The 19,891-nt window shown below is 35.7% G+C and overlaps 1 protein-coding gene across 3 annotated transcripts in view; it reads left to right on the top strand.

The window, feature by feature from the left end:
• The first annotated feature begins 123 nt into the window (after positions 1-123).
• Positions 124-19,891, top strand: part of LOC125053572 (armadillo repeat-containing protein 2) — a 34,032-nt gene continuing 14,264 nt past the window's right edge. Inside the window, exons 1-6 of one of the 3 annotated variants that reach the window (XM_047654974.1) lie at positions 124-265; positions 2,342-2,445; positions 8,005-8,149; positions 8,900-9,026; positions 17,787-17,913; positions 19,320-19,415. In XM_047654974.1, the coding sequence (XP_047510930.1) occupies positions 2,346-2,445; positions 8,005-8,149; positions 8,900-9,026; positions 17,787-17,913; positions 19,320-19,415 (595 nt within the window). In that variant the 5' untranslated portion in view covers positions 124-265; positions 2,342-2,345. Of the gene's footprint in view, positions 266-1,809; positions 1,977-2,341; positions 2,446-8,004; positions 8,150-8,899; positions 9,027-17,786; positions 17,914-19,319; positions 19,416-19,891 lie in introns of those variants that run through there. The other 2 variants (XM_047654973.1, XM_047654972.1) reach the window with 2 other exon arrangements.

The raw sequence follows: 19,891 nt of genomic DNA on the forward strand, positions 1-19,891 counted from the left end.
ATTCCTATTTTTTTTTTTATACTTGTACATAATGGAGACACAGACTGAGTTCATAAATATAGAGAATAGTATAGAGCAAACAGAGATCTATGATAATTTTAGTTTTCACTAGTCTGCGATCATTAACCAACTTACAGACTATTTTCGTGTTGTTGGTAAATTTCAAATTAACAATAATTTTAAAATCAAAATATATAATAACATACCTGTGATATTATAATTAATGTTTTACTTTTGACGATAGTACCTTCAAGTAAAGACATAGGTTGGTAATATTTGATTAAACAAATTATTGAACAATTCTTCAAAACACTTTTTTGCGATAGCCTAAATGTAGTTCAAATTTAAATTGGTTTAAAATGATTCTGAGGAAAATATCTGAAAAACTGTTGCTAGATTATAGATGATGATGCTAACACGTATACCAAAGTAATTGAGCAGTACAGTAGCGACCGACGAATTAACCGCTCAGAAGCCGATATAAAAATTTATCCTTCTTGGCCTGTAAACTTAGAACGTAACACTAGATCCCCAAAGTTCTTTAACTCGACTTCTCCGTCATCTAGAAGCCCTTATGCCTTTGCATTACAGATATCTGTGTCTGGCGGTTGCTACCATGCTGCTACTTCTGAAGTTGCGTGTGCTAGGGCTTAGATGTATTTTGTTTTTATTTGATTTCTTCGAATGTTGTTTTGTTTGTATGTAATTTTATAACTTCTTTAAGTCCACTAATAAAAGGTAGTATTGTTGGTTATCGGTTAAAGGGAAATCGTTGTCATTCAAGATTTTCAAAACCATCAAAAATCCGTTTAGTACTTATGAAGATTAAAGCTATTGTTTCATAGGTAACAAACAGACAAAAATTTAGTCCATTCTATTAGTATTCTCTGATCGCGAACTTATTATTTACGTAAAATTTACCCGATGTAATTGATATTGTATGAATATAAATTATCTAATTATTAAAAGTACAGATTCAAATATTTTAACTAAATTTAATTAGTTGTGGGTACGCAAAGGTCATCTGTTCGAAAGGGTGATATCATATTCCTTATGTATGCCGCATCGCTATTTCGTTTTGCCATACGATGTTTGAAAATAGTATCCAAGACAACCAGCTAGTTAGTACGCCCGTTATAAAATCGATTCAATCCTTATCTTAACACCTACTCCACGTCGGGCTTATATTCGTGCAAAGCGCCAATTAAATTAAAACTTATTTTCATAGACATTACTGCTTTGTCATTGTTAAAGCAACTTGATGAGTTCTTGGCCTGTACTATGAAAAGTATTTGAAAAAATGTATAATTGTTTCATTGAATTCTCGTGTCTTGTAATAACCAAATTTTTGTTAAGGCGCATCTTCAATGAATAAGCAAAAAGGAAGCCGAAAAATAATGTTGTATCTGTCTTGAGAGCAATACCCTCAAATTAATTATATACTAGCTTTTTGGAATGACATATATATAGCAAATCTATATCATATTAACATAAGTTAATATGATATAGATTGGCTGCTAAGCATAGTTTTTGTTAAATCAGGCACCAAACAAAAATGCATATTAGACAGAAAAACTTTATATGCCTGCCTGACTTAACAAGACTGGCTATTTTTATGAGTTTCTCATATATAGATCATTATTTTATTTCGCTTTATTTTAATTGTTGGCAATTTTTATAAATGTGAAAATTATCTGGAAATAAATACATTTGAAAGGTATTACATATATTACAGTGTATATATTAAAAGAAAGGTCGTATTATGCGTAATTACTTTACTGTATAAAGGCGCCATTATCATTTTCTAATATAGACTGAAAGCTGAAACCCCTAATCAGTATCGCGCTGAACGTTAAACGAACCGCCCGTTATAACTCATATTTTCCTAGTTTTCGTAACTTTTCAATCAAGCTTGTTTATCTAATGGATGGAGTTAGATTAGATTCAGGTGAATTATAGGTTGATCTTTAATATAGGTAAATAACTTTGATATCAGACGCTTTTAGACGTTATATTTGTTCGTTGAAACTTATAAACCGTTCTTTATTCGTATTAATAATAACTTAGCTAACAGTGGAATGGCATTATGGCGTTTCTGTTTTCGATCTTATCAAATTCCCACAGTACCTTTTGATCTTACTTGTTATAAAAGAAAACTTTATTAATTCTAGTGTCTATTAATATGATTGGAAATGCAATTTTAGTTTAAGATTTTGCTACGATTTTGGAAACTCTTTTTCGTCTTAAAAGGCGAATTATTCATATGAAAAATTTATAGCCATTTATTCAACTTCAATATAGCTTCAACCATAAATATTTACTTTAACATTGTTTGCTTTAGAACAATGAGCGATCGTAGGCGAGGTATGGCGGCACCGTTTTACGCAGCACCTCGTCGCACGTCTGCGGAGATTATCAGCGAAGCACGCGCCGCGATTAGAGGAGGTACAGTATTCTAGGGACTTTTTATTCAGTTTTAACTTCACTTCAGTTGAATGGTGTTACGCTGTGTATTCAAACCCTGGGTACGGACCGATTGACTTTCCTTTCTACATGCGGAAACTTGCTCGTACTGAAGATATGCCTCGATAGAAGGGAAATGATGGATTATTTATTTATAAAACGACTTTCCTATGAATACGAATCAATAAAGGATGTAGAAATGTGTTCGCTCCATGCCACCTATAGTTTTCGAGACTTCATGTGCAGCTTATAGTATACTAGCGACCCGCCCCGGCTTCGCACGGATGCAATGCTGATACTAAATTCAAAGTGCTATAGAGTATAGGGAGAACCGCGGCCTCCGACGCGCTGCGTCCCGCAATTATTAAATTTGTAATATCATCGAAAATATTCATTTAAATCATATGTTGTAAAGGGCCATATAAATCTATATTAAATCAACAATTTATTTAAGGTATTTAATTGGATATGGATTTATGCTGTATTGGTTAAAATCGCTTCGAAAATTAGCCATTATTTGTCGTAAAAAGTAATTGACAAAAAAAAGTTATTGTGGGTTATCCATAAGAGATAGACATATACCATCACGGACTTTTCTGTAGACCTTTTCAATGTGTACAATACTTAGTACATTATTTTGATAAAACTCGTAGGGTTCAGCCTGCGTTTGCAATGTAAGCGGAAAAAATGTAATTATTTACGACATCACATTAGAAACCTCAAAAATAACAGTACTTTTCCACTATTTAATGGATGTTATTATACATATAAACCTTCCTCTTGAATCATTCTATCTATTAAAAAAAACTGCATCAAAATCCGTTGCGTAGTTTCAAAGATTTAAGCATACAAAGGGACATAGGGACAGAGGAAGCGACTTTGTTTTATACTATGTAGTGATTTGGCTTTGGTTATGATAAAAGCTATAAATTTATACCATACTATTCTTGAATAATATACATTGCTTTATTATAAGACATATTTTAATGAGGTGGCGAACTCATCGAATTAGTATTGCTGCTGATTTAGTTAAGGTGTATAGACAAGTATTAATTAATTCTGCCCAAACTAATTTTCAGCGCATTTTATGGAGGCCACATCCAGACATGCCTGTGGAACATTATAAGTTACTTACGCTAACTTTTGGAACAGCTTGTGCTCCGTACCTAGCTGTTAAGTCTTTACAACGATTGGCAGATGAAGAGAAGAGGAAGTTTCCAGTGGCAGCGTCTATTACAAATACTGATTTTTACGTTGATGATTTGATGTCAGGAACTGAGACTATTGATGAAGCTAAAGAAGTATACAGTGAAATTAATGCTTTAATGACATCTGGTGGCTTTCAATTATTGCAAAAATGGACAAGCAATAGTAAGGAGGTGAGAGTTCCCAGATGGTTAGGTTACACGCGCAGAAGTCGAGTTGAATTATATGCATTTTCAGATGCATCTTGTTCAGTTTACTCAGCCGCAATATACATTCGTGTAATCAGTTCAGATGATAAAATAGAAGTTCGATTAGTATCCGCGAAAACAAAGGTAGCTCCAATTGAGAAGAAAGTTTCTATTCCTCGACTAGAACTGTGCGGTGCTGTACTAGCATCAAAATTAATTAACGAAATATCTCAAATTATAAAAATACCTAAAGATGATCTGTATGGATGGACGGATTCAACAATAGTTTTGGCATGGCTTAAAGGTGGACCAAGTAAATGGATGACTTTTGTTAGTAATCGTGTCTCAGAAATACTTTCTATTATGGAATACTCTCAGTGGGGTCATGTTTCATCTGAAACAAACCCAGCTGATTGCGCGTCAAGAGGTCTGAGTCCGATTGAGTTACTGTCTCACACTCTATGGTGGGAAGGTCCACAACGGTTAAGAAACACAAATATTCAAATTGAAGATTTAGAAATTGGTGATACAAATGAAGAAGAAAAAATAGTTTCAATGAATATCATAGAAAGGAATGAAAATTTTGAATGGATTAAATTTTCTAATTTAGTAAAAATGTTGAGAGTAATGTCATATTGTCGAAGATTTGTAATGAGAAAAGAAGATCGAAAAACCTTACCTAAATTTATAACAGTCACAGAAATCAATAAAACACTAGAAGTTTGCATAAAACAAGTGCAACAATTTGCATTTGGCGAAGAAATAACAGTTATAGCAAATGGAAAAGAAGTACATAAAAAGAGCTTGTTACGCACTCTTTGTCCCATTTTAGACAATAATGGGATTTTAAGGGTAGGCGGTCGAATAAGCATGGCCAACGAAAGCTATGGTGCAAGACATCCCATGATTATACCTGCTAAGTCTCACCTTACTAATTTATTAATTTCGGATGCACACGAAAAGACTTTGCATGGCGGTCCTCAAATCATGCTAAACTTTCTTCGTTCAAAGTATTGGATTGTACGAGTTCGAGATCAGGTTAAGAAGTATTATCGGAAATGTATTACCTGTTTAAGGTATTCTAAAGCAGCGAGAGTACAGCTTATGGGCCAACTTCCTGATGCACGACTTAAGCCGAGTAAACCATTTTTAGCAACTGGCGTTGATTATGCAGGTCCATATCATATAAAATTTTCTCCAGGACGAGGAGCTAAGACCTACAAGAGTTATATTTGTCTCTTCGTATGTATGGTAACACGAGCTATACATATTGAATTAGTCACATCTGAATTAACAAGGTGGCATTTAATTCCACCTCAAGCACCAAATTTTGGAGGCATTTGGGAAGCCGGAGTGCGATCTGTTAAAACACATTTGAACAAGGCAATAGGTGATAATTTAATGACATATGAAGAACTGGTTACTGTTCTATCACAGGTTGAGGCTTGCTTTAATTCCAGACCGATTTCATTGCTTAGTGACGTAGCAGATGACCCTCTCCCATTAACCCCAGGTCATTTTTTGATTGGTGAACCTCTTGTAAATATTGTTGATGACACATCAGTTATTAATTTTAATGAAAATCCTAAAGAAAGATGGAATGTCATGCAGAAAATTGTTGTAAAATTTTGGAAAAAATGGTCTAAAGAATATTTGTTAACTTTAAGTCAAAGATATAAGTGGAATTCGAAACTTGAAGACCCTTGTATAAATGATATTTGTATTGTTAGGGAAGAAAACTTGCCATCGTGTAAATGGTTATTAGGTAAAATTGTAGAAAAACATACTGGTCCTGATAATATCACTAGAGTGATAACCATAAAATGTAAGAATGGCCTTATAAAGAGACCTTTAAGTAAAATAAGTATACTTCAGAAATTTTAGATTTTTTTTTGTTACATCATGGTGGGCGGCAAGTTTGATTCAATTACGAATGTTATAATAATTCTTTCTTTTCATTGTTGTAGATTTTAGATTTATTATTAACGTATTTACCTAGTATAATATTCGAATTCTTTAACTTGTTTTTTCTTGATGAACTTTATGTTATGTTTAACTGAACATGTTATTTTTGTTTGTTTGTTATGAAAGTAATTCTATCAAAATTTTGTGCAACTCTAATGTTGAAAGGACTCGTCCTTGGTGGGCGGAATGTCTAAATTAATTATTTGTTTAAGTAATAGATGGCGTTAGGCGTGTGTTAAAACGCGATGGCGTAACAACGTCTTGGTATTATATAGGATTTAAGGTTTGAAGTTTTCATAGTATAAATCAAGTGTCCCTCTCTGTAAGTAATAAATAAAAAGTGAAATTGTGTTGTGTGTCTCATTCCGTGATAGGTTTTTGTTCATTATGTATTAAGCATTTTGTTTAGTAACGTACAGCGTCTATTTTTTGTTTTTGTGGTAAGGTGTTTTTCACCTTATATTATTGCTAATAACCTTTAGTCCCCTTCATGTCCCTTTGTAATTTTTCACAATTACCGTGATACCTTTCTTCCCACGAAATAACACATTTTCACATGCAATTTTCAACTAAAGGTGGACAAGTCACGCTACACGGTGACGCAAATATTCGAAATATTTTCAATAAATAACTTTCCGAGAGGTAATAACTTAGAGGGAGGGGTACCTAACGGAAGATATGTTAGGAATTTAATGAATTTAATTGCCATTAAAATATTAAAAGTGTCAAAAATTAATCCAAATTATAAATTTAATTTTAATTTACAATTCATCGTTTGAGATTTCAATAGATAAATTATTTTGCATAAAATATAAAATACTTATATGTATTTCATAAATTCTTTTTACAAAATTTTAATTTTAAAAATATAATTTCTATAAAGTAATTCGCCCTTCTCACTCTCTCTCAATCGGTCTCAATCGCTCTCTCCCTTTTCTTCGACAAAAACGCTGCACATCTTCGTGAAGCTAATATTAGATATTATTATTGCGTGTTATTCGTAAAACATCTACCCTCACGCGCCTAAAGAAGTTTCACTTCAAAAAAAAACCTTCCCTGAATTAAAAACGAAAATCCGTCCAAATCGAACCAATATATTTTTTTAAATTCAAAGGGTCAAATTTTTGGATCATTCAAGTTGAAAGAACAAAAAATATTTAGTAAAACCAATATCAAACAATTTAAAAGAAATCTGGGTCGTATTGTATTATCAGTGAATAATTTAGCTTTCTAAATTGTCAATTACTTAATACATATGCCACACAAAGGACGATGACCTATAATAACCTGCCTCGGTCCTGACATACCTCTTGTCCGACACGGTTGTACGACATTTGGTCTAATTGGTCCAGGTACTTACTATACAGCCCTCGCAATCATTGATTTCTTTGTTGGAGAATTATTAGATATTTTAATATCGTTTTTGGTTTACACTTCTTACTGTATCATGTTCAGGTATTTCAGAGCCTAGAAATACTCCGCCTAGCAAATAAAATTCGTAGGCTTTTAGAATATTGGAGATACTAAAAGAAACGACTATTCTATATCGCAATGTGTAAATGTACAATGTACATTTATTCATAGTACCTATGGTGACATTGCTTGCTTTTCGTTGCCTAGGAGTCTATAGCCTAGTAATTATTCGAACCTGTGAAATTGTAAAATCTATTAAAAAGCAGAGGTATACCATTTTTTGTTTTAAATATATCTAAGTTTAGACTCCCCTAGGCCTTATGAGGATGTAATCAATTTACACATTCCTTCAAAACGGGATGTTAAAAAACATGTATTGCTAATCTCGCCGACGCTAGTGGTTTGATATGTTCAATTTATTTGTATAGTTATCTAAATTCTCTTCTTATGAAACTGGCGCAAGGACTGGCTTAGCCACTTCTCCAATAATACTTCCAATATTCACAGGCGAGTAGAAGCCGCCGTCCCCCGAGTCCTGTCCCTAAGATTTAGTTGCAGTGACATAAAATTTTCAGTAGTTACCTTTTTATGTGTTGCTCCAGGTCGCTAAGAAACATATCAACTGTTAATATATCTATGGTAGGTACCCAGTGACATTGTCTTTGCTACCTCGTATACCGTTCCATGAAAATGATTACCTCAAGGACTACTTCTAAATCTAAACTCTCTTGTGTGTAATCGTTTTTAGAGAAATACACAAAATTTTCAGAAATGACCAGTCCGTCCAGCGGTTCCAGTCTTGGGGCGGTTCGACCACTACGCACGCGACGACCCTTTACGCCCCGCGAACCGCAGCGTACGCTGTTCAATGAACGATCCAAGAAGAAGGATGCCAGGCCTCCTAGTTCTTTTGAGTAAGACCCATATTTTCAGTTGCTAAGTATACACAGTACTACGACATCGCCTAGCATGCATTTGTTTCCATATTTCACGGCCAGCATTAAGTTACGCAGGCGCGGAGAGTTAATAAGAAATTATATTTGTTTTTTTTTTTTTATTGGACATTTCACACCAATTGACATAGTCATGGGACTAAGCTGGTGAAGCTTGAGTTATGGGTACTAGGCAATGGATATACATACATATTATAGATTGATAGACATATAAATAAATATTTAAACACCCAAGACCTAAGCACAACACCAAATGCTCATCACATTGATGTTTGTCTCAGCCGGGGATCGAACCCGGGACCCATGGATTCGCTGTCAGGGGTACTTACCACTAGACCAATGAGCCGTCAATTAATAGATGTTTCGTAGTTGAGGCTTAAAAGTACTTTGTTTCTTAACAAATAGCCTAGCCATACATTCTATTGTCCAGAAACTAAAGTTTGCATTATCAATGTTAGCAATAATGTATCAATTTTAATTGGTTGTAAGTAAGACTTGGCACAGATGGCTGATGTCTACTTGCCTATTAGAAGAACGACCGATCACCAAACAGATACAGCAATCTGAGGCCCAGACCTAAAAGGCGCCTTAGGTTTTTTATTTCGAAGTAATTCCAACTAAATGTCTTGGCTATTAGTAGACCACGGCGCGTTCATACTTCTTAAGTCTGTAATACACGATCATATCGAAATTTTACTTCCACAATTGCAGTCTCAAGTATCTGCCCCTAACCGAAGAGGAGGCGTTAGTGACATCGGGAGCTCGTATTGCCGGACTGGATGAGGACGACCTTACAATAATTGGTGAAAGGAACAGCGCTAAGAATAGGAAGGCTTTGGTAAGTGTCATATGGGTATTAGAGTCGAAACTGAAATTCCTTTAAGTAATATTTATTTAATTGGTAACTTTATTCATATTGGTAATACTAATAAAAAAAAGGGTGCGTGTACTTATGTACGCGCGTAAGAAGTTATACTTCTTTGACATTATTAAAAATAGTTTTTGATTGCATGCAAATAATTACAATTAAATAATCAAAAAGGAGTCATTATAGTCAATAAAGTTCAGTTTACATTTGAAAAATTTAATAAATTATTATTTTCTAATATTAATTAGTATTGATTTAAATATTCAATTTAAATCACTTCTGATTATAATTCAGACGCACATATAAAATTCGCACTTGTATAATGAAAACACGTGTTTTAAATGTAGAAATTCAAAGCATATGGATTAATATTATAAATATTATAAATATTATTTCAAGATTCAAAGCCTTTATTTTTTTAACTAATACAAGAGAACAAAATATAAATGTATATAAAAAAGAAAAAAAAGTTTAACAAGCACAGCTGTCCTCTTGTATAGCTTGCCTTTGTGGCACAAAGGCCTCCTCCAACTGTTTCCATTCGTTCCTATCCCTGGCAAGTCTTTGCCACAGAGGACCAGTGGCTTTTTTAAAGTCGTCAGCCCACCGGGCACATGGTCTTCCTCTCTTTCGCTTGGTGTTGTAGCGAGGTGTCCATTGGGTGACTTTTTTCGACCATTTTGCTCTCTGGCCTCTGAGCAGGTGTCCTGTCCATCTCCATTTAAGCCTTTTGGCTCTGGTCATTGCATCTTCCCAGTTGGTGATCCTTCGGAGATCTACAGCTCTTTTCCTATCATTCCGTGTGTACCCTAGTATGCTCCTTTCCATACTTCTCTGGCAAGTCACAAGCTTTTGACTTGTGACTTGCTTAGTGGTCCCAGTTTCGCAGCCGTACGTTAGGATAGGTAAGATACAGGTGTTGAAGATGCTCCTTTTGATCCTAAGTGGGTAATCTTTATTCTTTAGGATGTGTTTTAATGACCAGAATCTTTTCCAGGCATTTGAGGTTCTTCTCTCTATTTCCTGATGGGCTTGTTCTGTCATGGAGATGAGTTGTCCCAAGTATATGTAGGTTGTCACATATTCTAGGTTTTCGTTCTCTAGGATAATAGTATCTGGTGTTCTGTTTGTCATGGCTTTTGTTTTTGATTTGTTCATTGTTAAACCCACTTCTTTGCTTTTGGTTGCCAGTTCTTCGATCATAGTTTGTAGTGTTCCCGGGTTGTCAGTTATGAGCACAATGTCATCTGCAAATCTCAAATGGTTGATCCTTTCTCCATCTATGTTTATACCGCAATCTTCCCAGTGTAGGTTTCTGAAGACTTCTTCCAACACACTAGTAAAGAGCTTAGGCGAAAGAGGGTCTCCCTGTCTGACTCCTTTTTTGAGTGGGAATGATTCTCCCAGCATCTCCAGCTTCACCCTGGCCGAGCACTGGCTGTAGACATTTCCGATGAGTCTAATGTATTTCCCTTCAATGCCTTGGTTTTTTAGCGCTCTCCAAATGCATGGGTGCTCCAAAGAGTCGAAAGCTTTGCTGTAGTCGACAAAAGCCAGATACAGGGGATATCCATATTCCTGGCACTTTTCGACAATTTGCTTCAAGGTGTGCATGTGGTCTATTGTGGAGAATCCAGACCGAAATCCGGCTTGCTCGATAGGTTGTTGTTCGTCAAGTTGTTTGGTGATGCGGTTGAGAATGATTTTTGCAAAGACTTTATACACGTTGGACATAAGACTGATAGGACGATAGTTGCTAAGGTCTTCTTTGTCTCCTTTCTTGTGGATTAGGATTATTGTGCTTTGTGTCCATTGTGTAGGTATGTATTCAGTATCTAATATTTCATTGAATAGGTTTGTTAATGTTGTTAGTGTGTCCGGAAGTGCAATTTTGATTGTCTCATTTGTTATGTTGTCGGGGCCAGGGGATTTTTCATTTTTCTGTGTCAGGATTGCATATTCGACTTCCCTTTCTAAAACAGGTGGGATAGGTTCTTCGTGTTCTGGGTCAGGGTTGGCATATGTTTCGGAATTGTTGTCACATGAGTACAGTTCTTTAAAGAAGGATGTTGCAGTATCTAGTATTGTTTTTCTATTTGTAACTAAGTTTTTGTCCTGTTTTTTGAGTCTTGGTATCCATTGTTTAGGTGGTTGTAGTTCTTTTAGGGCTTTCCTTATTCCTCCTGTTTTAGTAATATGATTTATTATGCAGTCCATTGTTTTTTTTGCTTTATCCTTTTTTATACTCTTGTTAATTTCTTTGCTGATCCTTGTTATTTCTTTTAATATGTCTTTATCCTTTTTGTTCTTGAATAATTCTTTTCTTTCCGAAATTAGTTGTTTGGTCTGTGTGCTTAATATTTCCTTCGTCTGTTGTTTTGGTTTTTTAGCTTGATACATTCTGTTTATTTCTTTATTGTATCTTTCCTGCATTGCGTTCGGCGATTCTAGCAGATGGTTTGCGTCTAATTTGGTAGTAAGGGTGTATTCCTCAGAAGGTAGCACTTGTTTGTAGCGTTGCCTAGATTTAACCTGGTTTTTGGAGTGTAAGGTTGCTCTGACCATTCGGTGGTTGGTGTAGAAGTTGAACTGGTTGATTACCTTTACGTCTTTGAAAGCTTTGGGTTGATTGCTTGTTATGAAATCGATTTCGTTATGGTAGCTACCGTCTGGTGACTTCCAGGTCCATTTTTTGCTAGGTTTTTTCTTAAAGAATGTGTTGAGGATAGCCAGGTTGTTTTCGTGACTCAGATTTACTAGTCGTTCTCCGTTATTATTTCTCTTTCCTATGGTGTATTCGCCGATGATATTTTCTTCTCCTGATCTTTGCTTGCCAATTTTCCCATTGAAGTCTCCCATAATTATTAAGTTTTTTTCTGTTACATCTATTGTTTTGGATAGTTGATGATAGAATGAGTCTTTTGTGGCTTCTTCTGCTTGTTCTGTTGGTGCATACACTTGTATCAAGGTCCAGTGTTCTCTGTAGCCTGTTATCTTTATTTTTAGGATTGCTATTCTTTCTGAGATGCCTGTGAATTCTAGTATGCTGTTCTTGAGTTCCTTTCTGACCATGAAGCCTACTCCGTAGTGTCCTTTTGTCTCTCCAATAGAATATAGAATGTAGTCGTCATGTTCAGTGATTTCTGTTCCTAGTCTTCTGACTTCGCTAAGGCCTAGAATGTTCCATTTAATGTTCTTGAGCGCCTCTTCCAGTTCCATAAGTCGATCGCATGTTCTTAGTGTTAGTACGTTGAGCGTGCCGATATAAATATTGGTGTTTATTTGACTTCGTTGCTTAGACTTTAGTAGGTTGGGCTTTGGTGGGTTTGGATTTGGAAGGTTGTGTTTTGGCCGGTTCGTTTGCTCCAATGTGATTTTCAGAGATCCCTCTCGAGGGTCAGCTGGAGGGCTGCGGTCGCGCTTCCCCACGGAGACCGCTGTCCGGCTTGGGGAAAGGTATATTTTGTTGGTTGTTTAGTGTTTGAGGTACACTAAATGAAAACCATAATAGAATTCACTAGCTTTATTGTCCTCTGACTTACATGGCGGTTATAGGGCGACTAATTGATCCACGTGCAAGTGGAATTACGAAATAATGATGCGCAGACAATATTACAAATACAATTGCGAAATTTCTATAAAGACAATAATTACACCACTACATACACCCCCTTCTTAAAAAAAAAATGAGTTGAAACATATAAACACAAAAAAAAAATTGACTACTGATACTTTTAAATACAAACTATGACAAAGTGAAAATGTTATAACTATATAGGTACGTAGTATAAATGAATTCCATATTTTTCTTTTAAATGTAAATACAAATGGTTTTGCAATTAGCTGAACAATCGCGGAATTTGCAATACTAAGTATGTTGCTTACAAATCAAAACATAAACCTAACGGGTTGCTTAATACTTCTACCACTACGCGTTTTTAAAGGTTCATTAACCTGCTTATGCTGATCTAAGTTTCCGCTAACCTGGTTGCTATTAAACTCATCTAGGATATACGCTGGCTTTACACGGTCTATTGAAACATAAGAAATTTTATCATTTATCAGAATCTTAAAATTCTTTTTATTCCTTTCCAATACCTTGTAGGGTCCGCAATAAGGTGGTACCAAAGGTTTCCGTACTGCGTCTATTCTCAAGAAAACATGTGAACAGGAACTTAAATCAGCATGTACAAACATATTTTTATTACTAAAATCTCTAGATTTAGGTTTAATACTATTCAAAATATCTCTCAATTTAATTATGTACGCTTGTGGATTCTCTATTTTACTAATACTATCGCTACAAAATTCACCAGGTAAACGTAAACAATGACCTAGAGCGAATTCCGCTGCGCTTATGTAATCGCTGTCCGCCTGACACGCTGCTCGCAGTCCTAGCATCACTGTAGGTAATTCTGCGAACCAAGCTGCGTTATTATTTAACCTCGCCATCAATGCCGCTTTTAAAGACCTATGCCATCTTTCTATTTTACCATTTGCCTGCGGATGATAAGGACTAGTGCGTGTTTTACGAATGCCTAATATTTTCATTAAATCTATGAATAATTCACTCTCAAACTGTCGGCCTTGGTCTGACGTCAGAGAAATTGGACAACCGTACCTACAGATCCAGTTATCATAAACTGCTTTTGCAACAGTCTCAGCCGTCATATCTGTAACTGGACAAATCTCAGGCCATCGTGTACGCCGATCTATCATCGTCACGCAGTACCGATAGCCATGTTCCGTCACGGGTAGTGGTCCTATTAAATCGATATGCAAATGTGCAAAACGGTCGCCTTCCTCGAAAGTACCTAACTTAGACACCGTGTGTCGCACTATTTTACTTTTTTGACATTGAATACATGTCTTTGCCCAAATCCCTATATCCTTGTTCATATTTGGCCAAAATGCTTTTTTACATATAAGTGTTCGCGATCCCTTTACCCCTGGATGCGCTAACCCATGGAAATAATCAAATATAGACTTTCTAAACTCTTTCGGAATGTATGGCCGAATATTTTTAGTAGACGTTTCGCAATAAATCAAATCATTAGAATTATTTAAGTTCATTTGTTTCAATTGTATGCTACTAGCGGTACTTGTACTCAATAAATTTGCTAACTCAGTGTCATCGGCCTGCGCATGGGCGATGTCTAGGTATTGTATCGGGTTCGGACATGTTATCTCTTCTATCCTCGACAATGCGTCCGCAACTGCGTTCTCACTACCTATTACGTGTTGGATGTTATTTGTAAATTCGCTAATAAATAACAGCTGTCGCGCCCTTCTAGGTAATTCTTTGTTTGAGCCTAACTTACTAAATGCGAATGTTAACGGTTTATGGTCTGTATACACCGTAAAATTCCTACCTTCTATTAAGTCTCTAAAATAAACGATGCCTGAGTAAATCGCCAAAAGTTCCTTATCATATGTGCAGTACTTCTTTTGGGATTCCGTAAGCCTTTTTGAAAAGTATCCTAGGGGTCTCCAAGTATTGTTTTCCTTTTGTTGTAACACCGAGCCGATACTGAAATCGGATGCGTCGGTCATTAAAGCTAATTCTGCGTTTGCAATCGGATGCGATAAAGTGGCGGCGTTCTTTAAATTCTCCTTACACAAATCAAATGCCCTACTAGCCTCGTCTGTCCACTGTATCTTACGCTTATCGTTCTTTTTTGCTCCATGTAAATACCTATCTAACGCTCCCTGTACTTTCGCGGCGTTCGGTATGTGATTCCTATAAAAGTTTATCATGCCGAGAAACCTGCGAAGGTCAACAATAGTTTCTGGCTTCGGGTACATTTCAATAGCTTGAACTTTGTCGTGTAACGGACTAATACCTTTTTCTGAGACCTCGTATCCTAAAAAATCTATTTTTGTTTGACCAAAAACGCATTTTCCTAAGTTAATTGACATACTGTATTTACTGAAACGCTCGAACAACAGTCGCAAATGTTTTTGGTGTATTAGCTCGTTATCTGATCCAATGAGGACGTCATCAAGGTAGCCGAATACATATGATTCTCCGGTTATATTCTTATCATCTAAACTATTCAAATGTTCTATGCCTGCTAATATCGTACTATTTATAAACCTTTGGAATGTTTGGGCCGCGTTACGCAGTCCAAACGTCATCCTTGGGAACTCAAAAAATCCGAATGGGGTAATAATCGCGGTCTTTTCAATATCTTCCGGCCTAATTTTTATAACATGATACGCTCGACAAATATCAATTTTTGAAAAAACTTTTTTGTTATGTAAACCATAAGTAAAGTCCTGAACTCTAGGTATCGGATAACGGTCCGGTTTTGTAATGGCATTAAGCATTCTATAGTCCCCACAAGGTCGAATGTCACCGTTCTTTTTAGGCACTACATGTAGTGGGCTGGCCCACGGACTACTCGATGGTCTGCATATCCCTAACTCCTGCATCAGCTGGAATTCTTTTTTAACTAAATCATACCTGTGAGGTGGCAGCTTCCTTGCACGCGTATACACTGGCGGGCCTGTTGTCTCAATATGGTGATAGACAGAATGCTCCGGCACTTCCTTAAAAATAGGAGGACGCGTGATTTCCTTGAATTGCTCAAGTAATTCCGCGTACGGCTGGCTACTACTAATAGACTTCACCGCTCCTATCGAGTTTACACTCTTTGTTCCACAAACGTACAAATTAGTAACTAGGTCAACTAATCTATTATTATATAAATCAACTGATAATCTAAAATTTCTTAAAAAATCTGCCCCGATTATTGGTTGCTTAACATCGCACACTATGAACGGCCATTTTAAATCTCTCCTAAGACCAAAAGTTATTGTTAAATAACATATGCCGTATGTTTTTATCTCGCTGTCATTAGCCGCGTATAATTTAAAATCGCAATGAATTAGTGTGCGTTGTTTAACACACCATTTCGGGATTACAGAAATATTAGCTCCTGTGTCTATCAGGAAAGTAAACTTAGATAAACTATCCCTAACTAACAAACGGTGATTACTAGATACCTGTCCCTGAGTACATCCGTCCACCGCCTGCGGATATATTGGTTTTAGTTTCCCGCGCTGCTGTCTGTCTTTACGCCAGGCACAAGGTTCCTCGCACCTCCTCGCGTTCTTCCTCCACCGGAAATGAAACCTGCAGAGCCACTCTGGATCCCCTGGAGTCCTTCTTTTGCGCGACGCGGACCTGCTCCTGTAGCTGTGGTGGCCGCGACTCCTGGGACGTCCTTGATCTTGTTCCTCGCTGCGGAGTGCCGCAACTTCCAGCATGAGCTTGTTTATTTGCTGCATGAGCCCCGTAATTGTGTCTGCTACAGCAGGCATCTGTGGTGCTGCTGATGATGCTCCGGCCATGGCTGCGATTTCGCCGTTGTTGTGCGCTTTCTTCATATACTTGCACGACAAATTTTTACATATTTTTGTGAGTCGCCCCGCCCTATTTTTATTTTCCCTTTTGTTCCTTTGGATCACATTGAATCACGTCGGGCCGCCCGCGAATCACGTCGGGCCGCCTACGAATCACGTCGGGCCGCCTACGAATCACGTCGGGGTCACCAGTTTAGTGTTTGAGGTACACTAAATGAAAACCATAATAGAATTCACTAGCTTTATTGTCCTCTGACTTACATGGCGGTTATAGGGCGACTAATTGATCCACGTGCAAGTGGAATTACGAAATAATGATGCGCAGACAATATTACAAATACAATTGCGAAATTTCTATAAAGACAATAATTACACCACTACAGTTGTTTGTATTTGTTCTTTGGTTTTATTTTTGTTTTGATATAAATATTATAAATATTATAAATATTATAAATATTATAAATATTATAAATATTATAAATATTATAAATATTATAAGTACACAGTGAACAGAGGCGGCGTGCGTGCCAACATGCGCCACTTACTTCATTGTGAATTTTGTGTCACTGTGCGCGCGCATCTTAAAATTTCACTCTCATCAATTTTTTATAACGCGCCTAAAGAAGTATAACTTCAAAGCATCCTTGCCAATTTAAATGTTACCCTTAAACTCTGAAGTTGACGATGTGATGCTGCACGGGTACTTTGAAACATCAAATAACGATAGTGTTCTATATGTAATTTCGGTGTAGTGCTCCCAATATCCTTATCGGTGATATCCTGGAAATCACGGTTCAAAAACTCAATAAAACACGTGATCGCAATTGCTATCGCTATTCGGAGTCTCAGTTTACTACTTTAAACCTAAGTTAAAATCAATTAATTCGCTAAACTGTTAGTAAATTTATTTTTTATGTCGTACTTAAAAAGTTTGCTACGCCATAGCTATCAAACTATTTCATCACCTTCCTAGATGTTATAGATCACTGCCGTGTAATGCTTTCATGGGGAAGGTGATAAAATTTTAAAGGCAAGGTGTCTTATTACTGTTCTTATTATTGTTATTCATTATGATAATTAAATGACATTTGCATGCCTATTTTTATATGGCTAATTGCGGTTTTTTTCAAATAAATCAATCTGAATTTTCTTTTTTATTATAATTTATTGTTGACTTAATAGTAAAATTGATAGAACATGCACTTAACTTATTTATTATTGTGGCTTCATCTCATTAGGTATAAGGTTATAAAATATAAGGGATCAAAGAAAATGAATAATACATATTAAAGTGATGAAAAGGTCGATTTTGAACTAAAACCACTGAAATCGACCTTTTCCATTTAAGATCCAATGTTACAGAATCGCAGTAAAGTGTCGCCGCCAGAAAAATTAAGTAACGAATGGAGTGGTTTCCCAAAGCTACCACACTTGAGTGGTAAGAGCAAACCACTACATCGACGTAACACTACTGCTAATAGCATTGATAGTAAGTTTCCTTATAATTCGGTTTATAATAAAAATATGCCTTTTTATCCACATCTAATTGACATACATTATACAAACATAGATATAGATCGAATTTTACTACTCCAAGATGCGACTCCTGTCCGGGAGAAGGACTCTATCTTTTTCCAGCTTACTTTATTTTTTGCCGACGTCATCCAATTTTTTCCAGCTAACCTTTCGATCTCGACAGCCCATCGCTCTATTGGCCCTTGCTTTTTTTTCTTTTTGGCTAATCCGTAAAAAAAAGTGCGTGCGTACAAAGTACCCATGTCAGAAGTGAAACTTCTTTGGCAAACTAATTTTTAACTCTTTTTCATATTTATACAAATCTAAAACTTTCTGAGACTTAGAGGGGAGGAAGATATGTTAGGAATTTAACGATATAATTGTCATTAAAATATTAAAAGTGTCGAAAATTAATACAAATAATAAATTTAATTTATTTCTTCGATAAAAACAACACGTGGCATTTTAATTTATGATTCGTCATTTGAGATTTGAATAATTTTTTTGCATAAAATACAAAATACGAATATTTCATAAATTCTCTTTACGAAATTTTAATTTTAAAAATATAATTTCTATAAGGTAATTCACCCTTCTCACTCTCTCTCAATCGCTATCTTCCTTTTCTTCGACAAGAACGCTGCACATCTCCGTGACGTTATTTAAAAAATTTACCCTCATGCGTCTAAAGAAGTTTCACTTCAAAAAATCCAATTCATATTTCTTTAATCTCCGAAGAAACTAATTTATACTCAAATAACCTAAATAATTGAAAGATATAAGAAACCTGTATAACCTGTATGTCCTTTTCAATAACAAAAATAACCTACACTTAGTAATAATAATAACTAAAAATGGGTAAATGGAAAACTAAAAACAAAGTTAAAAAGTTTAGTCCCTGTGGCAGTGTACCTTTAATGCTGGCAGCATTTCCTTACTGTATTGCGATACTTATTCGTTGAGGAAAGCACCGGCCTTGTGGTCGCACGGAAGAGTCAGCATAATATTACTGTTGGGATATCTTGAAGTCTCATAACTGAGGGCAATATAATCAAGATTAAACAACAACAAGGGCAGTATTGGCCTAGTGGCTTCAGCGTGCGACTCATCCCTGAGGTCGTAGGTTCGATCCCCGGTCTAAAAAAATATGTTCATTATGGAAAATATCTATCGATCTATGTACGACAACACCCGTTTGTACCGTATAGGAAAAAGCGGATGGCGTGTGTCAGGCACAGTAGGGTGAACACCTACTTTTCTATTAAAAAATTAAATTATCACGAAATGAATTCGGATCTCAGGCCCAGACCAATAAGGCCGTAGCTCCATTGGCTTTTTGTTATAATTATGGTAATATAATTTTTTTTTAATTTTTAATAGGTGAGACCGACTTATCTCACGCGATCTCAATAACTAAACCCATTGGACAGTCTTCTGGAGACGGTTCGTTTGCTTCGGGATTTTTAACCGCTAAAGGTAAGTTCAAAGTCAAGGTAACGTTATAGTAATACTGTTTTGGAATCGTATTTTTTTAGGTTATATGACCTATTACTATAAATTGTATAAAACATTTTATTTTTAGATAATGTTAAAAATGTTATAGGGTCGTTCTTCTTTTAAACCTACAATTTGATCAAGCTTTAGCTCAATTTTTAAAATAAAAATATAAAGCTTTCTTGTCAGTTTATATATATATTCTGATAGCAGATTTTCTATTCTATTGGAAAAAGTGGTTTGCCGAGATGTTCACAGATTTTTGTACGATTTTCTAGGCCTGAAAGAAAAATTCGACAAAAAAATTTACTATTTCGGCACGAAATCTTTTATTTTATTCTATCGAATACTCTTTGTCAAATAACTTGTACTTTTGTAATACATTAATTAACTAAATGAGCTTTTAGAAAACATATTAATATAATACATTTGTATGTATAAAATATGTTTTATTCGTG

Source organism: Pieris napi, chromosome 11, assembly GCF_905475465.1.
Source record: "Pieris napi chromosome 11, ilPieNapi1.2, whole genome shotgun sequence".
Classification (NCBI taxonomy): Eukaryota; Metazoa; Arthropoda; class Insecta; order Lepidoptera; family Pieridae; genus Pieris; species Pieris napi.